The sequence below is a fragment of the Limanda limanda genome, chromosome 4, assembly GCF_963576545.1.
Source record: "Limanda limanda chromosome 4, fLimLim1.1, whole genome shotgun sequence".
In the NCBI taxonomy this organism is placed as follows: domain Eukaryota; kingdom Metazoa; phylum Chordata; class Actinopteri; order Pleuronectiformes; family Pleuronectidae; genus Limanda; species Limanda limanda.
In genome coordinates this window covers 32,096,833-32,118,589 of record NC_083639.1, presented here as the reverse complement: position 1 = coordinate 32,118,589, position 21,757 = coordinate 32,096,833, and the positions used below count along the sequence as shown (strand labels likewise).

At 47.7% G+C, this 21,757-nt stretch overlaps 2 protein-coding genes across 2 annotated transcripts in view; one reads left to right on the top strand and one right to left on the bottom strand.

Annotated features, from left to right (window-relative positions):
* LOC133000085 (potassium voltage-gated channel subfamily KQT member 2-like) overlaps positions 1 to 1,432 on the top strand; it is a 7,071-nt gene extending 5,639 nt beyond the window's left edge. Inside the window, exons 7-9 of the mRNA XM_061069956.1 lie at positions 184 to 294; positions 388 to 483; positions 1,334 to 1,432. Coding sequence (XP_060925939.1) covers positions 184 to 294; positions 388 to 483; positions 1,334 to 1,432 — 306 coding nt within the window. The remainder of the gene's footprint in view (positions 1 to 183; positions 295 to 387; positions 484 to 1,333) is intronic.
* A 9,204-nt stretch (positions 1,433 to 10,636) lies between these two features.
* On the bottom strand, positions 10,637 to 21,266 carry ddx27 (DEAD (Asp-Glu-Ala-Asp) box polypeptide 27). The gene is made up of 21 exons (XM_061069465.1): positions 20,941 to 21,266; positions 19,172 to 19,321; positions 18,405 to 18,464; positions 18,107 to 18,287; positions 17,876 to 17,928; positions 17,715 to 17,801; positions 17,437 to 17,542; positions 16,404 to 16,577; positions 16,181 to 16,331; positions 16,007 to 16,106; positions 15,763 to 15,904; positions 15,313 to 15,466; positions 15,151 to 15,232; positions 14,625 to 14,802; positions 14,365 to 14,471; positions 12,918 to 13,014; positions 12,741 to 12,832; positions 12,521 to 12,641; positions 12,334 to 12,427; positions 11,098 to 11,157; positions 10,637 to 10,859 (listed from the first exon to the last, which is right to left on the bottom strand). The coding sequence occupies exons 1-21, from the start codon at positions 21,022 to 21,024 to the stop codon at positions 10,841 to 10,843; spliced, it is 2,292 nt and encodes a 763-aa protein (XP_060925448.1). The 5' UTR covers positions 21,025 to 21,266; the 3' UTR covers positions 10,637 to 10,840.
* Between the last annotated feature and the right edge of the window lie 491 nt (positions 21,267 to 21,757).

Genomic DNA, 21,757 nt, shown 5'->3' with positions numbered 1-21,757 from the left:
ACTGTGACTTCAGGGGACATTACAGCAACCCGGTCAGACTGGGTGGAGTTAAGATCTCGTTCAGGTTAAAGTCTTTTCTGAGAAAGACTGAGTCAGCGATTTACGTCTCAGGTTTGACCTGGACACTAGTCCTGACGTCCTGTTGCTTGTTTCCAGGCGATCTGATTGTTCTGTCTCTGTCAGATCACATTGACAACCATCGGTTATGGAGATAAGTTCCCCATCACCTGGAATGGACGTCTCCTGGCTGCGACCTTCACGCTGATCGGAGTCTCTTTCTTTGCTCTGCCGGCTGTGAGTCATTCAAATGATCACCTGAGTTCACCTGAGGTGAGCGTCCACCTGGTCTCCACTCACCTGGTCTGTGGTTCACATGTGTGTCCTCAGGGGATCCTGGGTTCCGGGTTTGCTCTGAAGGTCCAGGAGCAGCACCGACAGAAACACTTTGAGAAGAGACGAAACCCAGCAGCCGGACTCATCCAGGTGAACTGACCCTCGGCTGCTCGCGGCCATTTTCTCTGAGTCCATCGTATCGCTACAGTAACCTCATTGTTCCTTTAACCTCATCGTTACGGTAACCTTGTCGTTATGGAAACCTCATTGTTACGGTAACCTTGTTGCTATGTTAACCTCAATGTCCCTTTAACCTCATCGTTACGGTAACCTTGTCGTTATGGAAACCTCATTGTTATGGTAACCTTGTCGTTATGGTAACCTTGTTGCTATGGTATCCTCATCGTTACGGTAACCTTGTCGTTATGGAAACCTCATTGTTATGGTAACCTTGTCGTTATGGTAACCTTGATGCTATGGTAACCTTGTTGCTATGGTATCCTCATCGTTACGGTAACCTTGTCGTTATGGAAACCTCATTGTTACTCTAACCTTGTCGTTATGGTAACCTTGATGCTATGGTAACCTTAACGTTACACGGACCATATGGTTGTGGTAACCTCATTCTTAATGGATCCTTGTTCTTACACTAACATTATCGTTATGGTAACCTTGCTGCTATGGTAACCTTATCGTTTGGCGACATAACCACTTCAGGAAAAAGACTTGGAGCTAACTTTAAGTTCTTAAACTTTAAACTCAGAACCACAGAGAAGCTGCTGATGATGAAACAAATCTTTTTAATTCATCGACTTGTTTCGTTTCTGCGGTGACGACATGTGACCGGTGACATCATCACTTAATTTAGAACAAACTGGATGAAACATGTTTAGAGCAGAAACTCAGAGACAAATATTTACTCCACTTTAAAACCAATGATGCAGCAAACGCTTTTACTTTGAAAGTCTGTGTGGGCGATGGGTTCCTCCTCCGTCTGCAGGCGGCGTGGAGAGTCTACGCCACGAACCTGAGCCGAACGGATCTGTCTTCCACCTGGGACTATTACGAGAGGACGGTGTCTGTCCCCATGTACAGGTGAGTGGGTCCCACCTGTCTGTCTGTTTCCAACTGCCTGTCTGTCTGTCTGTTTCCAACTGCCTGTCTGTCTGTCTGTTTCTACCTGTCTGTCTGTCTGTTTCTACCTGTCTGTCTGTCTGTTTCTACCTGTCTGTCTGTCTGTCTGTCTGTTTCTACCTGTCTGTCTGTCTGTTTCTACCTGTCTGTCTGTCTGTTTCTACCTGCCTGTCTGTCTGTCTGTTTCTACCTGTCTGTCTGTCTGTTTCTACCTGTCTGTCTGTCTGTTTCTACCTGTCTGTCTGTCTGTTTCTACCTGTCTGTCTGTCTGTCTGTTTCTACCTGTCTGTCTGTCTGTTTCTACCTGCCTGTCTGTCTGTCTGTTTCTACCTGTCTGTCTGTCTGTTTCTACCTGTCTGTCTGTCTGTTTCTACCTGCCTGTCTGTCTGTCTGTTTCTACCTGTCTGTCTGTCTGTTTCTACCTGTCTGTCTGTCTGTTTCTACCTGCCTGTCTGTCTGTCTGTTTCTACCTGCCTGTCTGTCTGTCTGTTTCTACCTGTCTGTCTGTCTGTTTCCAACTGCCTGTCTGTCTGTCTGTTTCTACCTGTCTGTCTGTCTGTTTCTACCTGTCTGTCTGTCTGTTTCTACCTGTCTGTCTGTCTGTTTCTACCTGTCTGTCTGTCTGTCTGTTTCTACCTGTCTGTCTGTCTGTTTCTACCTGCCTGTCTGTCTGTCTGTTTCTACCTGTCTGTCTGTCTGTTTCTACCTGTCTGTCTGTCTGTTTCTACCTGCCTGTCTGTCTGTCTGTTTCTACCTGTCTGTCTGTCTGTTTCTACCTGTCTGTCTGTCTGTTTCTACCTGCCTGTCTGTCTGTCTGTTTCTACCTGCCTGTCTGTCTGTCTGTTTCTACCTGTCTGTCTGTCTGTTTCCAACTGCCTGTCTGTCTGTCTGTTTCTACCTGTCTGTCTGTCTGTTTCTACCTGCCTGTCTGTCTGTCTGTTTCTACCTGTCTGTCTGTCTGTTTCTACCTGTCTGTCTGTCTGTTTCTACCTGCCTGTCTGTCTGTCTGTCTGTTTCTACCTGTCTGTCTGTCTGTCTGTTTCTGCCTGTCTGTCTGTCTGTTTCTACCTGTCTGTCTGTCTGTTTCTGCCTGTCTGTCTGTCTGTTGGTTTCTGCCTCTCTGTCTGTCTGTTTCTACCTGTCTGTCTGTCTGTTTCTACCTGTCTGTCTGTCTGTCTGTTTCTGCCTGCCTGTCTGTCTGTCTGTTTCTGCCTGTCTGTCTGTCTGTTACTACCTGTCTGTCTGTCGGTTTCTACCTGCCTGTCTGTCTGTCGGTTTCAACCTGCCTGTCTGTCTGTCGGTTTCTACCTGTCTGTCTGTCTGTTTCTACCTGTCTGTCTGTCTGTTTCTACCTGCCTGTCTGTCTCTCTGTTTCTGCCTGCCTGTCTGTCTGTTTCTGCCTGTCTGTCTGTCTGTTTCTACCTGTCTGTCTGTCTCTCTGTTTCTACCTGTCTGTCTGTCTGTCTGTTTCTACCTGTCTGTCTGTCTGTTTCTACCTGCCTGTCTGTCTGTCTGTTTCTACCTGCCTGTCTGTCTGTCTGTCTGTTTCTGTCTGTCTGTCTGTCTGTTTCTACCTGTCTGTCTGTCTGTCTGTTTCTACCTGCCTGTCTGTCTGTCTGTTTCTATCTGCCTGTCTGTCTGTCTGTTTCTGCCTGTCTGTCTGTCTGTCTGTCTGTCTGTCTCTGAATTAACTTGTCTTCTCTGTGTCTCAGGTTGATTCCTCCTCTCAACCAGTTGGATTTACTGAGGAACCTCAAGAACAAATCAGGACTCTCATTCAGGTTAGAATGTGTTACAAGTATTACTACTACAGCAAGTACACACAGTACTGCATCAAGTACTCCAAAACAACCACAACGATACAGTACTTCTGTTGAAGTGTGAACTTTAATTTATTCTAAAGTCACAGTCATCTAGAAGATTCGTCACAAGAACAAATAATAACAACCAGTCTCTCTCTCCATCTGTCTCTCTATCTGTCTCTCTATCTGTCTCTCTATCTGTCTCTCTATCTGTCTCTCTATCTGTCTCTCTATCTGTCTCTCTGTCTGTCTCTCTGTCTGTCTCTCTATCTGTCTCTCTGTCTGTCTCTCTGTCTGTCTCTCTATCTGTCTCTCTATCTGTCTCTCTATCTGTCTCTCTATCTGTCTCTCCATCTGTCTCTCTATCTGTCTCTCTATCTGTCTCTCTATCTGTCTCTCTATCTGTCTCTCCATCTGTCTCTCTATCTGTCTCTCTATCTGTCTCTCTGTCTGTCTCTCTATCTGTCTCTCTATCTGTCTCTCTATCTGTCTCTCTGTCTGTCTCTCTGTCTGTCTCTCTATCTGTCTCTCTGTCTGTCTCTCTGTCTGTCTCTCTATCTGTCTCTCTATCTGTCTCTCTATCTGTCTCTCTATCTGTCTCTCCATCTGTCTCTCTATCTGTCTCTCTATCTGTCTCTCTATCTGTCTCTCTATCTGTCTCTCCATCTGTCTCTCTATCTGTCTCTCTATCTGTCTCTCTGTCTGTCTCTCTATCTGTCTCTCTATCTGTCTCTCTATCTGTCTCTCTATCTGTCTCTCTGTCTGTCTCTCTGTCTGTCTCTCTATCTGTCTCTCTGTCTGTCTCTCTGTCTGTCTCTCTATCTGTCTCTCTATCTGTCTCTCTATCTGTCTCTCTATCTGTCTCTCCATCTGTCTCTCTATCTGTCTCTCTATCTGTCTCTCTATCTGTCTCTCTATCTGTCTCTCCATCTGTCTCTCTATCTGTCTCTCTATCTGTCTCTCTGTCTGTCTCTCTATCTGTCTCTCTGTCTGTCTGTCTCTCTGTCTGTCTCTCTATCTGTCTCTCTATCTGTCTGTCTCTCCATCTCTCTATCTGTCTCTCTATCTCTCTCTCCATCTGTCTCTCTATCTGTCTCTCTATCTCTCTCTCTATCTCTCTCTCCATCTGTCTCTCTATCTGTCTCTCTATCTGTCTGTCTCTCCATCTCTCTATCTGTCTATCTGTCTCTCTCTCTGTCTCTCTATCTGTCTCTCTATCTCTCTCTCCATCTGTCTCTCTGTCTGTCTCTCTGTCTGTCTCTCTATCTGTCTCTCTATCTGTCTCTCCATCTGTCTCTCTGTCTCTCTATCTGTCTCTCCATCTGTCTCTCTGTCTGTCTCCCTGTAGGAAGGACGTCCAGCCTGAACCATCTCCCAGGTCAGTGTCCATCTTATCTTCATGTCTGATTTCTTTCTCAGACCAAGATTTGAAATCATTCAGTCGGAGAACCCCCCCCCATCCAGGTGCATGATGGTTTATGTTTATCAGTTATTGACCACTGTTTGTAAACAACTTATATTGATGCATAGTGGGATAAAGTATTAGTATATATATGTGTGTATGAACCTGTCCATCCTGGAGCCAGACCTGCTGGGAGCTTCCTGGGCCGTTTGGCTGCTGGACCTCGATGGACCTGCGGTCCCCCTACTGGTCCCAGTCCAACCTCATTAGTTTGTTTACCAGGTCCGTCCAGAGGCCTCTGCCTGATCCACCACATGGTGACCATCATGACTGTCCAACAAACAAGCAGATGTTCTGATGATAAACAAAGTCAGTTGGTGAATTCTAACCCTAGGTATAAGAGAACCAGGTCCTGGTCAGATGGGATGTGTGTGAGCTCCAGACTGGGAGTAGAACGTCCTTCCTCTGTGAGGGGTTTCTTCTCTTTTGTAAACGTTTGTCGTGATTTGGCACAAATGAGAAGATTCGCTGAACTTTACTTCTGCTGTCTCCTCATCCTGTTCGTGCAGAACCAACATCTGAAGTCATGGACCAGAATCATGTCTCATTGGGACAATAGAGGACATTCAGGAACTTTTCTCTTGACCTGATCCCAAAACGTATTGATGCAACGTGTCTGTTGTTCTGTCTGCAGTCAGAAGGTCAGCCTGAAGGAGAGGGTCTTCTCGTCCCCCCGCAGCTCAGGAACAAAAGGGAAAGGTTCCCCCCAGCATGGTGAGTTAGAACCTCTGCAGGTTCAGGTTCCCACCGACCAGCAAGAACCTTATTATTACTGTTTGATGAACATTAAACCAGACTGGAGGAACTTGTTCATGAAAACCAGCCAGAACTGGTTTGATTGAAAACCTGCGGACTAGACTATAACCTGAACATGTGTCTCACGTCCTCAACCTCTCTCCATCCTTCACTGCTCTCTTCCTTCAGTGGTTCCTACAGTCGGTGCTGCTCCTGGTGTGGGTCCTAGTCCTGGAGCTCCTGGGGGTCCTGGAGCTCCTGGGGGTCCTGGAGCTCCTGGGGGTCCTGGTGGTCCAGGAGGGATCCAGGCCCTGCGACGGTCCCCCAGCATGGAGCCTTGTCTGGAGGAGAGTCCCAGCAAGGTTCCAAAGAGCTGGAGCTTCGGAGAACGCAGCAGAACCCGACAGGCCTTCAGGATCCGAGGAGCTGCTTCACGCCAAAACTCTGAAGGTAAGACCTGCTGGGTCCAGCCAATCAGAACTCTCTGACTGTGGGTCCCAGTTTGAACCTCCACAGCTTGAGAACCACATGAGCACGACCACATCAGCTGACCCAGGATCTGTCCTGTGGTCAGATATCAACAAGCTTTAGGTGAACCTCTGATGAACATGAACCTCTTGTGGGTGGGACATGATTCTTGTGGAGTTACATGTGAAGCACTTTGCCCCGGTGGTCACTCCCAGTTCTGCAACTACAACCAAACCTTCAGAACTCATTATGAAAGAAATGATCCAAGATATAAAAATGATAAACGTTCCTGACCTGAGCTTTTCATTTACCATCAGACCAGCTGACAGATTCTAAGACAAAGACCAGACTCTTGAAACACACACGTCGGAGTCGTCAAAGAATAAAAACATGTTCAACACAGTTTAAAGATTTGATCTAAACGTTAAAAAGATAATTTAAAAGAGGAGATGAGGAGAAAGTGAAGAGAACGAGAACGAGGTGGTGACTGATTTATACTGGATCTGACTGGTTTAGATCTGACTGGTTTATACTGGATCTGACTGGTTTATACTGGATCTGACTGATTTCTACTGGATCTGACTGGTTTCTACTGGATCTGACTGGTTCATTGTGGATCTGACTGGTTTCTACAGGTTTATAGTTTGTGGGAACTATTGTCAGCATGGAAACATGGAAACATGGAAACATGGAAACCAGCCTGATTCTGAGCTTCTTCTTCACTATGAAAACATGACTGGGACTGAATGCCTTTGAATGTCGTCACTATGCTGATACAATTTCCACCTGTTTTCAGTCTTTATGCTAAGCTAGGCTAAGTGATGACACGGTGTCTGTGGTGAAACTGAGGATGTTGGACTGTTTCTTTAAGTAAACACGTGAGGAGCTGATGAAGACTTCCCTGTGTCCTCTGTCTCCTCCTGTAGTGCTCATTGAGATGCAGGATGAAGAGTTCAGACAGAAGAGCTCCCCAGGTCAGCCCACACACACACACACACACACACACACAGACACACACACACACACACACCCCGAGCAGAGCTACTGTCGTCCAGTATCAGCGTTGTTCTGTCCAGAGGATCAGGGGTCAGAGGTCGTAGGTCAGGGGTCGCGTGGTTCTGGAACTTGGACGAACCTGGTCCTGTTGCTGTAACACCATGTTGGTCCATCAGCTTCAGGTAGGGGGCGCTGAGTGACACTGATGATGTTGTTGGTTTCAGACGCCAGCCTGCCAGGAGAAGACATGGCTGACGACAACAAGAGCTGCCACTGTGAGTTTGTGCCCCAGGATCTGACCCGGGGGTTAAAGGTCACCATCAGAGCCATCTGGTACGAGTTTTGATTTGATTCGGAAAATCACATATTTGATCAGTTTCTCTGCTCGTCATTCATCGTCGCTTTTCTCACCTTTATTTGCTCTTATTCTGCACTGAATCATTTTTATTCACATTATTCTTTACGTTTTTTTATTGGTTTGTGCTCACCCAGGGTCAAAGGTCACCATCAGCTGCTGGGTAAGAGAGAGTCTGAGTTAGGTTCACTGTGTTCTGTTGTGTTGCTCCTCTGTTGGTGTCGGAGTCCACAGCTCGTCTCCTGTTGCTGATCTGATCTGTGCTGGTTCTTCTCTGATGGACCAGTTGTTCAGGTCTTTAGTCTGAAGCAGATTCTGGATCAGTTCAGGAAGTGGATCCAAACTAAAGACCAACGACTCGCAGTTCATCAGATGAATAAAAGAACAAATGTGTGTTTGTTGTCGAGTTTCCTCTTCAGCCGTGAAGAAGAATTCATAAAACATGTGACTCTAACTCGTCAAATTAACCTGAGATGAAATGATGAAATGACAGCAAGTTTGAAAACAGTTACAACACTGTCCTGGTTTATCGGGATCGATCACATCTGCTTACTACTAGTTTCATGTTGAAGCTCTATAATCTCTGAGGTGTTTAGGGCCAAGTGTTAGAACCTCAGTTTTATTGAGGTCGTCCAGGTTTTTATCTCCGTAAAACATGTTTGGAATTTGTTCAGCTGATGAGTTTCTTCATGTTTCATAAACGAGTATTTCTATGAACTAAAGTACAGTTCTCCTTTAACATGTTCTGGGTCTTCTCCGTGTTGGACGTACACACAAGTCCATTTTGTGAGGACTCTGTAGGTCCATGAGGTGAATGTAGTCTACAGAGACCAGTTAGACCTGCTGGACACAACACGCCAGCAGGGGTCCTCGTGGCCACCGCTGACTTCCTGTTTCCTCTGTCGCAGCATCATGCGTTTCATGGTGTCGAAGAGGAAGTTTAAGGAGAGTCTTCGTCCTTATGACGTCATGGATGTGATCGAACAGTATTCAGCCGGTCACCTGGACATGCTTGCTCGCATCAAGAACCTCCAGACCAGGTAAGACTCTGACCTCGAGGCTGCTCCAGTTTCTGTTTCCTGTCAAATGTTGTAGTGTCCTGACCTGCTCTGTGTCCTGATGGCAGAGTGGATCAGATTGTTGGCAGAGGAACACCAACTGCAGACAAAGACCGGCCCAAGGCAGCCAATGAGGAGCTTCCTGAGGATCCGAGCATGATGGGACGGTTGGGGAAGGTGGAGAAGCAGGTAACCGTTAGCAACCAGTGCGTTGAGCTGGTTTACTGATGCAGCTTCGGCTCCGAATGTGATTGGTCCTCTCCCGCTCATGTGACCCACAGGTGCTGTCCATGGAGAGAAAGTTGGACTTCCTGGTGAACATCTACATCCAGCGAATGGGAATCCCTCAGGCTGAGACCGACGCCTACTTTGGATCCAAGGAGCCAGACCCAGCTCCGCCCTACCACAGTCCCGTGGACCAGCTGGAGAAGAGCCAGTCTGTCCCCAAGATCCTGCAGTAAGTGTCCCTGGTCACTGAAGACCCATCAGACCAGTGTCACCAGAACCAGAACCAGTATCACGTTGTTCACATGTTGTTTACGTGTTGTGCAGGGCGTTGCCTAGCGACCAAGTGGAGAAGACTCGTCATGTGACCAAGATGGTTCGCTCCAGCAGCTCCACGGGTCACAGAAACCACAAAACCCCCACATGCCCTCCCTCCACCTCCTGGCAGCCAATCAGCTCCCAACTCCCTCAACATGCCCCACCCCCTCATCAGCGTAGCCACGGCAACACACCAAGTCCGGTAGGAGGCGGGTCACTGGTTCGACTCCCACCTCCTCCGGCGGGAGAGAGACATGGAGGCAAGCGGTCGAACCGGCAAAGCACGGGAGAGCGAGGGGGGGCGGAGAGGGGAGGGGGGGGGGTCACTGGGACCGAGGGGGGAGGGGGGGGGGTGAAGCTGGAAAGTGATGCGTCCGTCTCCATCCCGTCCGTCGACCACGAGCTGGAACGTTCCTTCAGTGGGTTCTCCATCTCTCAGTCCAGAGAGAACCTGGACTTCCTCAACAACAGCTTCTACTCCTCCAACCTGGACCGGCGAGGAGCTGGAGGCCACGCCCCCTGCGCCGCCCCCTGCCCCCACATTGCTGAGGGCGAGTCAGACTCCGACTCTGAGCTCTGTGCCCCGTCACCTCACTCGGACCGGGTCTAGACCTGAACCAGACCGGAACCAGGAGGAGCTGGAGGTGAACCAGCAGAAAACTAAATGTGAATGAAACGTCAGAGACATCAACACCAGCTGAGAGTGAAGCATCATGGGAAAAGAAGACGCCATGTTTTCATTCGTTCAGCAAGGGATTTTTCTTGCACTGATTGGTTCACTGCTGTGACAGATTAACTATAATTAGAAGATTATTGATCATTTTTAAAACGTTTACACTGGAAGTGAACAATATCTGACACGTCACCATGACAACAGACTGTTGTTGACTTCCAGTGTAAAAGAACGCAAACAGGTTCAGTGATTTTGTTATATTTTATTTTGAATTCAGCCACTGACTCAAAGATTCTCGTCACTGTGACACCTTGTTCTCTAACATCATGGATTTGTCGTACATGCTAACGGACCGAGGCTAATGAAGCTAGCAGCGTAAACCTCGTTCTCTCCCATCACACGATGCGCCTGGTTACGGTTGCTAAGCTGTCAGTGGACAGTGAGGGGGAGGAGCTTTAAATGATGATGAAGTATGTGAACGTAAGAGATCAACACGAGTCATGTCATAAAAACATGAATATAAACAATGTAATCATCAAACTTTTCATTGTTTTATTATCGTTAATCTCAACAGGAATGTTTATATAATACTGAAAAGGTCTGAGTCAGTTATTGAATCTGTCCAGCAGGGGGCAGTCAGTGTGCTCAGTCGCTTGCAGGAAGCTGATCAGATAAGCTTACCAAAATAAAATTCTAGTGTATTTAACTTTCTGAGCTCGGAGTGAAGAGTGGAAACAATTTGCCCTGAAGGGGGCGCTACAGGTGTAATTAATCTATCCCTTGAAACAGCAGCTCTCCTTTGATTGGCTGATAGAAGTGACTCGCTATTCACTGACCTGCTTTATGCTCATTAATATGAATGTAGAACGCTTTATTTACTGTTTCCATGGAAACATTTCATCACTACCATTAAATAAGACACTTTTCTAGTTTTTAAAGAAAAATACTTGTTTATTTTATTTTTCAGGTTTAATGTTCAAACGTCATGTTGTTTTAATGATTGACTACGATCAGTTTATGTTAAAATGTCGTTAGTTTGAAAAACAATAAAAAAAAACTAACCACAAAAAACCTTCATTCATTCTTAATAAAGACGGTTCTGTCATTTAATAACAAAACGTTTTCTTTAACCGACTCATTTGACATGTTTATTACATGATTCGATGATGTTGTCATGACGACAAACATCAAGTCAGTGATTCTATTTTAACGACTGCAACTTTATTGAAGGTTCTTTAATAAACAGGAAACGGCAGAACGATGAGGCGGCCATCTTGTCTGTCACTTCTTCTTCTTGTATCTGATGGAGGGAACAGAGCGTCACTTGAAGTTAATAAAATTAATAAAGGACGTAAACAACATCAGCCGGTGGGAAATCTTACAATAAAATGTTTATTTTACACTTTGTTGGAGCCTAGTGCATTATGGGATATATTGATCAGGTAGTGACCATTGGTTGGAAGCTCCTTTTCACAGTGCATTATGGGAAAATGTGATGAATTAGTGAGAAACTTTGACAGAGACGATGTGAAACTCACCTGGAGCCACCAGGACTCTTCTTGTTCATGCCCAACCGCTTCCTGTCCTCAAAGGACGGTCTGTAGACAGGTAAGGACAGTTAGACAGAGTTCAGACAGACAGGTAGAGACAGACAGTTAGACAGAGTTCAGACAGACAGGTAGAGTACAGACAGGTACAGACAGTTAGACAGAGTTCAGACAGACAGGTAGAGTACAGACAGACAGGTAGAGACAGACAGGTAGACAGGTACAGACAGTTAGACAGAGTTCAGACAGGTAGAGACAGACAGTTAGACAGAGTACAGACAGACAGGTAGAGTTCAGACAGACAGGTAGAGACAGACAGGCACAGACAGTTAGACAGACAGACAGGTAGAGTCTAGACAGGTACAGACAGTTAGACAGAGTACAGTTAGACAGACAGGTAGAGACAGTTAGACAGAGTAGAGACTAGGGATGTCACGAAAACCGATACCTGTCGATACTAAGATAACAAAACACAGACGATGCCCATTTTTTGAAGCACCGTAGGCACCGTGAGCTTCGATGCCAGCAGCTGTTAGCAACTTAGCATTAGCATCAGTCGACGTTTACATTCAGAAAACCAAGACGGCAACTGCGGCTGCAGCGTTCGCCCCACCTCGACTTGTTTATTAAAAAGGCACAAAGAGTCGTGTATTGAAGTACTTTGCGTTTGACGCCGGGTTTACACCGGACACAGAAGCAACGCCGGCGCGCCGCGTTAATCCTTAGCGCGCCGGCACTTGGTTGTTTACACCGGACGCTGAAGCGCAATTCATGTGGATGGGAGCCAGCTGTTATCTAAGGCTTGGTGCTGCGCCGTCGCTTCAGCGTCCGGTGTGAACCCGGCGTGAGGCAGATGTATCATTTAATGCATAACGTGTCTCACAACAAAGCGTCACTCACATGCGTCCGCTACTACCGTATAACCCTCAGTATATGCGCAAGCTCATTGAACTACCGTATATGACATTAACATCATCCAAAGAATGCACTTTTTTTTTTACCATGGTATCGAAATTGGCATCGAGAGTCGTGTTATTTTACTGGTATTGGCACCGACTACTGAATTTTTGGTATCATGACACCCCTACTAGAGACTGACAGACGAGTACAGACAGACAGGTAGAGTAGACAGACAGACAGGTAGAGACAGGTACAGACAGTTAGACAGGTACAGACAGACAGGTAGAGTCTAGACAGAGACAGACAGACAGGTACAGACTGTCTCACCCAGCTCTGTAGTGTTTCAGATTCTTTCCGCTCGTGTTGGTCAGTTCTTTATCAAAGGCCGACTTCCTGCCTCCTTTTCCAGGTTTCTGATTGGCTGCTCAAACAGGAAGATGTTGATACATTTATATATTTATCATTATATGTTTATATATTTATCAGTATCAATATTTGTGTTTCTCTTTTTGACCTTTGATCTGCGGCTCGTCTTCTGCCATCGCTCTGGCTCTCTTTGGTCGTCTCTCTCTCTTGGCCGCCCGCTCAGCGAACATCTGAGCTTTCAAAATCTCAAACTGAGTGCGCTCCTCAGGCTGAGAGACACGAGGACATGAGGACACGTAAAGATAATGAGACACGAGGACAATTAATTTCATTATTATTGTAGATTATAATTGTTATTAAATTATTACCGTCAGGACTTTCTTTTTTCCGTCTTTCAGAAACTTCTGTCTCTTCTTTTTTCCTCTGAGAGCGATGTCGAACTCCTGCAGAGCTTTAGACACTGAAAACGACAACAGTATAAATACTACACACAGTACTACAGTGTAGTACTACAGTAGTACTGTAGTAATACTACTACTACTCACCGCGACTCTGTTTTCTCTCTTGTTGAGTTTGAAACCAAACTCTCTGTGATTGACTGTCAGAGGCGGAGCCCTCGAGACGTTTCTGAGCCACACTCAACTACACACACACACACACACACACACACACACAGACACACACACACACACACACACAGACACAGAGACACACACACACACACAGAGACGGGTAGAGAGAGAGACAATCACACAGTTAAATAATTAATAAGCCACATCTTTATGTTCTATAAAAACAATTACTCAGATTTTAGTTTCTGTTGTTGGTGTGTTCAGGTGAGGTCAGGTGAGGTCAGGTGTGTTCAGGTGAGGTCAGGTGTGTTCAGGTGTGTTCAGGTGTGTTCAGGTGAGGTCAGGTGTGTTCAGGTGAGGTCAGGTGAGGTCAGGTGTGTTCAGGTGAGGTGAGGTCAGGTGTGTTCAGGTGAGGTCAGGTGTGTTCAGGTGAGGTCAGGTGTGTTCAGGTGAGGTCAGGTGTGTTCAGGTGTGTTCAGGTGTGTTCAGGTGAGGTCAGGTGTGTTCAGGTGAGGTCAGGTGTGTTCAGGTGAGGTCAGGTCAGGTGAGGTCAGGTGTGTTCAGGTGAGGTCAGGTGAGGTCAGGTGTGTTCAGGTGTGTTCAGGTGAGGTCAGGTGTGTTCAGGTGAGGTCAGGTGAGGTCAGGTGTGTTCAGGTGAGGTGAGGTCAGGTGTGTTCAGGTGAGGTCAGGTGTGTTCAGGTGAGGTCAGGTGAGGTCAGGTGAGGTCAGGTGTGTTCAGGTGTGTTCAGGTGTGTTCAGGTGAGGTCAGGTGAGGTCAGGTGAGGTCAGGTGAGGTCAGGTGTGTTCAGGTGAGGTCAGGTGAGGTCAGGTGAGGTCAGGTGAGGTCAGGTGTGTTCAGGTGAGGTCAGGTCAGGTGAGGTCAGGTGTGTTCAGGTGAGGTCAGGTGAGGTCAGGTGAGGTCAGGTGTGTTCAGGTGTGTTCAGGTGAGGTCAGGTGTGTTCAGGTGAGGTCAGGTGTGTTCAGGTGAGGTGAGGTCAGGTGTGTTCAGGTGAGGTCAGGTGAGGTCAGGTGAGGTCAGGTGAGGTCAGGTGTGTTCAGGTGAGGTCAGGTGAGGTCAGGTGAGGTCAGGTGTGTTCAGGTGTGTTCAGGTGTGTTCAGGTGAGGTCAGGTGAGGTCAGGTGAGGTCAGGTGAGGTCAGGTGTGTTCAGGTATGTTCAGGTGAGGTCAGGTGTGTTCAGGTGAGGTCAGGTGAGGTCAGGTGTGTTCAGGTGAGGTCAGGTGAGGTCAGGTGTGTTCAGGTCAGGTGAGGTGTGTTCAGGTGAGGTCAGGTGAGGTCAGGTGTGTTCAGGTCAGGTGAGGTCAGGTGTGTTCAGGTCAGGTGAGGTCAGGTGTGTTCAGGTGAGGTCAGGTGAGGTCAGGTGTGTTCAGGTCAGGTGAGGTCAGGTGAGTTCAGCTGTACCTTGGCCTCAGAGGACGCCAGCTCTCTCTCTTCTCTCTCCAGCCTCATCACAGCACCAACGTCTTTTTCAATTTTCGTGATCAAATCTCTGAACTTCAGGATCACCTCTGGGCGAGAGACGAGCAGAGAGGGGGAGAGAAGGTGAGTCACAGCTCACCTGAGAAACAGGTTCACTCCGGTTACCTTCCGGAACTACCAACCGGCTCGGTCTATTTCCTGGACACACTGCAGTCTCTGATCTGTCTCTCAGGGGAGCGTACCTGGTGGCAGGACTCGAGCTTTCACGATGTTCTTGGCTGACTTCACCACTTCCTTCAGCATCTTCCTCTCAGACTCTCCGACCAGAGACACGGAGCGTCCAGAGCGTCCGGCTCTCGCCGTTCGACCAACACGGTGGACGTAATGTTTGACGGTGGACGGCATGGTGAAGTTTATCACCTGAGAGACAGACAGGTAGAGACAGACAGGTGCATGTGTGAGAGAGAGAGAGAGAGAGATGTGGTATGTTCAGACTCAGTTTTAATAAAAGCAGATGTCTGTAGAAATCAATGGTAACCATGGTAACAGTTAACACATGTAACTACGGAGACAGGTAAATTACCATGGTAACCTGGTAACTAGCGACTGACACAGGTAAGTCTTTAATAACTTTACAGTTACCTGTTGACCTGATAACACATTTGTTATTCTGTAAGAACCCTGTAGAGATTCTACAAGAACGTACTGGTTCCTCAGAAGAACCTTCTTGGTTCTCCTGTAGTAACTATCAAGAGACATGACTCTCACCGTCTTCACTCCACTAATGTCCAAACCTCTGGCTGCAACATCTGTGGCCACCAAGATATCGATCTGTTCATCTTTAAAACGCCTGAGAACAAGAACCAAGAGGGTAAATACATGGAAGAGAGGTTCTAGATATTGTGTGTGTGTGTGTGTGTGTGTGTGTACCTGAGGTTCTCCAGCCTCTGGCTCTGGCTCAGTTCTCCATGCAGTTCTCCGACATTCAGTCCCATCAGACCCAGCAGGATATGAAGTCTATGAGCCTGTTTCCTCGTCTGAGTGAAAACCATCACGTGGTCCTGGAACGTCCGAGTCAGAAGAGCTACCACAACACACAGGCGTCATTAGGAGAGCTGCAGTTCTACGAGTAGTACTTCAGTAGTACTGCAGTTCTACGAGTAGTACTTCAGTTACACTGCAGTTGTACGAGTCGTACGAGTAGTACTTCAGTGACACTGCAGTTCTACGAGTAGTACTTCAGTGACACTGCAGTTCTACGAGTCGTACTTCAGTGACACTGCAGTTCTACGAGTAGTACTTCAGTGTCACTGCAGTTGTACGAGTAGTACTTCAGTGTCACTGCAGTTGTACGAGTAGTACTGCAGATGGAGTACCTACCGGACACCACCGCCTCTCGGTCGCCCTCTCTGTTCGGTCGGATTCTGACAAACTCTTGTCGGAGGAACGGGGCCACGTCAGTGTTGCTGTTGACAAAGATCCTGATTGGCTCCTTCAACGAAACCGCCGCCAGGTCTTTCACCTGGAACGAGGGTCACATGACAAACAGTGATGCAACTGGGGACGGCCGTCACATGACACACACCTGGGGCCCAGGTCACATGACAGAGGTGTGAGTGCGTACCTCGTCCGTCATGGTGGCAGAGAACAACATGGTCTGTCGGTTGTAGGCACACAGCCTGATGACCTCCTTCATCTGCTCCTCAAAGTACTCGTCCAGCATCCTGAAGGATCACAGTGAAGCAGGTGAGCACGTGTCCGCCGGCTGGTGAGCCGGTGAGGGCAGGTCAGTGTTTACCTGTCAGCCTCGTCCAGGATCAGGATCTCGATGTGAGACAGCTCAAAGCTCGGGGTGTTGTGCAGGTGATCGATCAGTCGACCGGGCGTGGCGATCAGGACGTCAGGCCCCGCCCTCAAAGCCACCTCCTGAGACTTCAGGTCCAAACCACCTGCAGACAAAACCCAGACAGGTCAGCCCAGTCCAGAGGCAGAACCAGTAACATGTGAGTCACGTTTCGTACCAACAGCCAGGCAGGTGGTGATGGAGGTGAACTGGGCCAGCTGACGAGCCACAGAGTGAACCTGGATCCCCAGCTCCCTGGTCGGAACCAGAATCAAGACCCGGGTCACCTGGGACGTCCTGGGCTTGTAAACCAAACGCTCCAGCACCGGCAGCATGAAGGCGGCCGTCTTCCCTGAGGACAGAACATGTCATATGAACCAATGTGGTTCCAGGGACGTGGACTGGTTCCAGTGAGGTGAACTGGTTCCAGTGACGTGATCTGGTTCCAGTTTGGTTAGGTGTGGTGAACTGGTTCCAGTGTGGTTAGGTGTGGTGAACTGGTTCCAGTGTGGTTAGGTGTGGTGAACTGGTTTAAGTGCGGTGAACTGGTTTCAGTGACGTGATCTGGTTCCAGTGTGGTTAGGTGTGGTGAACTGGTTCCAGTGTGGTTAGGTGTGGTGAACTGGTTTCAGTGTGGTGAACTGGTTCCAGTGTGGTTAGGTGTGGTGAACTGGTTTCAGTGCGGTGAACTGGTTTCAGTGCGGTGAACTGGTTCCAGTGTGGTTGAGTGTGGTGAACTGGTTTCAGTGCGGTGAACTGGTTTCAGTGCGGTGAACTGGTTCCAGTGTGGTTAGGTGTGGTGAACTGGTTTCATTGTGGTGAACTGGTTTCATTGTGGTGAACTGGTTTCAGTGTGGTGAACTGGTTTCAGTGTGGTGAACTGGTTTCAGTGTGGTGAACTGGTTCCAGTTTGGTGAACTGGTTCCAGTGTGATGAACTGGTTTCAGTGCGGTGAACTGGTTCCAGTGTGGTTGAGTGTGGTGAACTGGTTCCAGTGTGATGAACTGGTTCCAGTGTGGTTGAGTGTGGTGAACTGGTTTCAGTGTGATGAACTGGTTTCAGTGTAGTGAACTGGTTACAGTGTGGTTGAGTGTGGTGAACTGGTTTCAGTGTGATGAACTGGTTCCTAGTGTGGTTGAATGTGGTGAACTGGTTCCAGTGTGATGAACTGGTTTCAGTGTGGTGAACTGGTTCCAGTGTGAGCAGGTTACCTGTCCCAGTAGCAGCGCAGGCGCAGAGGTCTCGGCCCAGCAGGCCAACAGGAACACAGGCCTTCTGAATGGGAGTCGGCAGCTTGAAGCCCAAAGCGGTGATGGCCTGCAGGGACACAACAGGAAGTCACAAACTTTACCAACAACAGACTTTACCAACAACCAGACCAGAGGCTCTCACAAACCAGCAGACCACCCCGGAGACACTGGTTTCCACAGAGAACGGACCACAGAGATCACTCCTGAACCACAGCTCTCAGGAGTCTAGAGGGATTTACCTTCAGGATGGGTCTGGACAGGTTCATGTTATCAAAGGTCAGCTCATCATCATACTGAGACGCGTCCTCGGAGTACGACTCTGCGAACTGAACACAGACACAGTTGTTACCACGGTATCCAGGTACTCCCACCAGTGACATCATCAGCACTTCATCTTCACCTCCAGTCCAGCCTTCCTCTTCCTCCCACGTTTTTCTTTCTCTCTGAGGGTGTCTGACATGAAACAGTAAGGAACACAAATACGTTTTAAAATACATTTAGAATTGATCAAAATAACAGTTTTATATAAACTGTTGTTCTGATCCAGAGCTGCAGTTTGACTGGATTCTACTGTGAAGAAAACTTTGTTTCCACTTCCTGTCAAACTACAAAATAAAAGACTCAGACTTACCTGATTTGGTTAGAACTTCCTCATCACTCGAGTCAAATTCATCTACATCGTCCTCCTTCTCCTCCTCCTCCTCATCTTCATTCTCCTCCTCCTCTTCATCTTCACCTCCATCAGCCTGAACTTCATCCTCCTGGGTTTTCACTGCAGAACCTTCGTCAGCGTCGCCCTGAGTTGATTTCTCCTGCACATCAAAACAAGCTTTATCTTACAAACAGGATATATAACCAGACAGGAAGGAGGACCTTGCCAGGCAGGAAGTGGGACCAGGCCAAACAGGAAGTAGAACCCGAGAGCTCACCTCAGCTTTTCTCTTCTTCCTGATTTTCTCTATTTTCTGATCCAATGTCGTCACAACTCTCTGCACAGAAAACAGATCAATATTAATATATAAGAAGAAAATTCCAGAGTCAAACAGAGAAGATTCACAGCGAGATATAATTATGAAATCAAACCGACAGAGAAACATTTATATATAAAATAGGATTTTAATGTAAACATATAGATCTTTGTGTTAACATGAATCAGTTGTAGATGTCCTAGTTTACTTCTGCCTGATCTGACCGGTGATGTCATCATTAGTATATAAATACATCATATATAAATATATATTATGTTATATTATATACTATATATACTGTACTATTTTTATATACTATCTAACAATAACATTACCATCATATCATCAGTACTATTACCATCATCTTGCCACTGCACCTTATCTACCTATTTATCTTGTGTTTCTGTTTTTATTCTTTCTACCTCAATATTTTTATTTTTTATTTTATTGTATTTTATTGTATTCAAATATACCGGCTGCTATGACAACTTAATTTCCCTTCGGGGATGAATAAAGTAATCTATCCATCTATCTATCCATCCATCCATCCATCCATCCATCCATCCATCCATCCATCCATCCATCCATCCATCCATCCATCTAGTCACAGGTGTTAACCAGTGAGACGGAGGAACCACCACCGGGTGAGGAGCACACGACGAGGGTGAGGAAGAAAATTACAGATCCCAACGTGTTCATCATCATCATCATCATCATCATCAACCAACCTTCTTCTTCAGCTGTTTGATGACGTCAGCCATCACCCAGTCATCGTCAGCGTTCACTGGGTCTCGCTCTCCAAAATCAAAGGTGCTGTTAAAGTCCTTCGACCCGGAAACACCAAACTTCTTCTTCCTGTTTAGGATGATTCGCTCCTCCTAAGAGACGGGGACAGAAAGACAAAGAGAAAGAGGGACAGACAGAGAGAAAGAGGGAGAGAGACAGACAGAGAGACAGACAGAGAGGGAGAGAGAGACAGACAGAGACAGAGAGAAAGAGGGACAGACAGAGAGAAAGAGGGAGAGAGACAGACAGAGAGACAGACAGAGAGGGAGAGAGAGACAGACAGAGACAGAGAGAAAGAGGGACAGACAGAGAGGGAGGGAGAGAGACAGAGAGAGAGACAGACAGACAGAGAGAGACAGAGACAGAAAGAGGGAGACAGAGAGAGACAGACAGACAGAGGGAGACAGAGAGAGACAGAGAGGATACAGACAGACAGACACAGAGAGAGAGACAGAGGGAGAGACAGACAGACAGAGAGAGACAGAGACAGAAAGAGGGAGACAGACAGACAGAGGGAGACAGAGAGAGACAGACAGACAGACACAGAGAGAGAGACAGAGAGAGAGACAGACAGAGAGAGAAAGAGGGAGACAGAGAGAGACAGACAGACAGAGAGAGACAGACAGACAGAGACAGAGAGAGACAGAGAGGATACAGACAGACAGACACAGAGAGAGAGACAGAGGGAGAGACAGACAGACAGAGACAGACAGAGACAGAGAGGATACAGACAGACAGACACAGAGAGAGAGACAGAGAGAGAGACAGACAGACAGAGAGAGACAGAGAGAGAAAGAGGGAGACAGAGAGAGACAGACAGAGAGAGACAGACAGACAGACACAGAGAGAGAGACAGAGGGAGAGACAGACAGACAGACAGAGACAGACAGAGACAGAAAGAGGGAGACAGACAGAGGGAGACAGAAAGAGACAGAGAGGATACAGACAGACAGACACAGAGAGAGAGACAGAGAGAGAGACAGACAGACAGAGACAGACAGAGGGAGACAGAGAGAGACAGAGAGGATACAGACAGACAGACACAGAGAGAGAGACAGAGGGACAGACAGAGAGGGAGGGAGGGAGGGAGAGAGAGACAGAGAGAGAGACAGACAGACAGAGACAGAGACAGACAGAGGGAGACAGAGAGAGACAGAGAGGATACAGACAGACAGACACAGAGAGAGAGACAGAGGGACAGACAGAGAGGGAGGGAGGGAGAGAGAGACAGACAGAGGGGGACAGACAGACAGAGAGAAAGAGGGACAGACAGAGAGAGACAGACAGAGAGAGAGAGAAACAGGGATAGAGAGAGAGAGACAGACAGACAGAGATAGAGACAGACAGAGAGACAGATAGAGAGACAGACAGAGAGAGACAGAGGGAGAGACAGACAGAGAGAGAGAGAGAGAGACAGAGAGAGAGACAATCACACATTAAAATAATTAATAATTAATAAACCACATGTGAATGTTCTATAAAAACAAGTATATTTTTGTTTCTGTTTCTTCTTCGTGTGTTAATGCTTCTACTCTAACTGTCTGAAGACTCTTCTGGAGCTGGATCCGCCTCCAGCTCTTGATCCGGTTCGGTTGTCCACATGTTCAAACCCTTTCGGGACAGTGTCCCGGCCGGAGACCGGTCCAGCTCCCGCGGCCTCCCCGGCTCCCTTCCCCGGGGAGCTGTGAGCCGTGCGGCCGGGGACACTCACCTCATGGTCGGACTCGGAGTCCGGCTCCTCCGGACTCTGGTCCTCGTCCCGGAGGGTCCCGATCAGACCCAGCTGCTCCAACATGGCGGCCCCTGTGGAACCGGGTCTCTGGGTGCTGGACGGGTTCGAGCGGGTCCCTGTGGAACCGGGTCGCTGTGGAACCGGGTCTCTGGGTGGCGCTGGACGGGTTCGAGCGGGTCCCTGTGGAACCGGGTCTCTGGGTGGCGCTGGACGGGTTCGAGCGGGTCGCTGTGGAACCGGGTCTCTGGGTGGTGCTGGACGGGTTCGAGCTGGTCTTCAGGTTGCGTGTAGTCCTACACACGTGTGTTGACGGAAACAGGAAGTGACTGCGCTTTGCTTCCGGGTTACCGGCCTGTTTTTTAAATTAACTTTATTGAGACAAGTTTGGAAACAAATACACAAATAAAAAAACATTTATATTGTAAACAGTGACGGTTGAGTGACGTCATCTGATGATGCTGGTGATGACCACACATACACATGCTCTCTCTCTCGCACACACACACAGACACACACAGACACACAGACACACACACACACACAGACACACACACACACACACACACACACTTTCCTGGAATTCTTTCACAAACAGAACGTGGAGATACAACGATGAAGATGAAGAGATCACCACTGTAAATAAACTGAACACACGCACACACACACACACACACACACACACACACACACACACACACACACACACACACACACACACACACACACACACACACACACACACACGCACTTCCCACTGGTCAAACATAACCTCACAAAGATGGAAGAACTGGAACAC

What these genes read in the sequence shown, in the direction of transcription:
- ddx27 (XM_061069465.1), bottom strand. Translation starts at nt 21,024, where the DNA reads ATGTTGGAGCAGCTGGGTCTGATCGGGACCCTCCGGGACGAGGACCAG. An exon ending in ACATTAGTGGAGTGAAGACG is followed by an intron (nt 14,803 to 15,150) that starts GTGAGAGTCATG and finishes TCTGTCTCTCAG; the next exon opens with GTGATAAACTTCACCATGCC. An exon ending in AGCTCGAGTCCTGCCACCAG is followed by an intron (nt 14,472 to 14,624) that starts GTACGCTCCCCT and finishes TCTCTCGCCCAG; the next exon opens with AGGTGATCCTGAAGTTCAGA.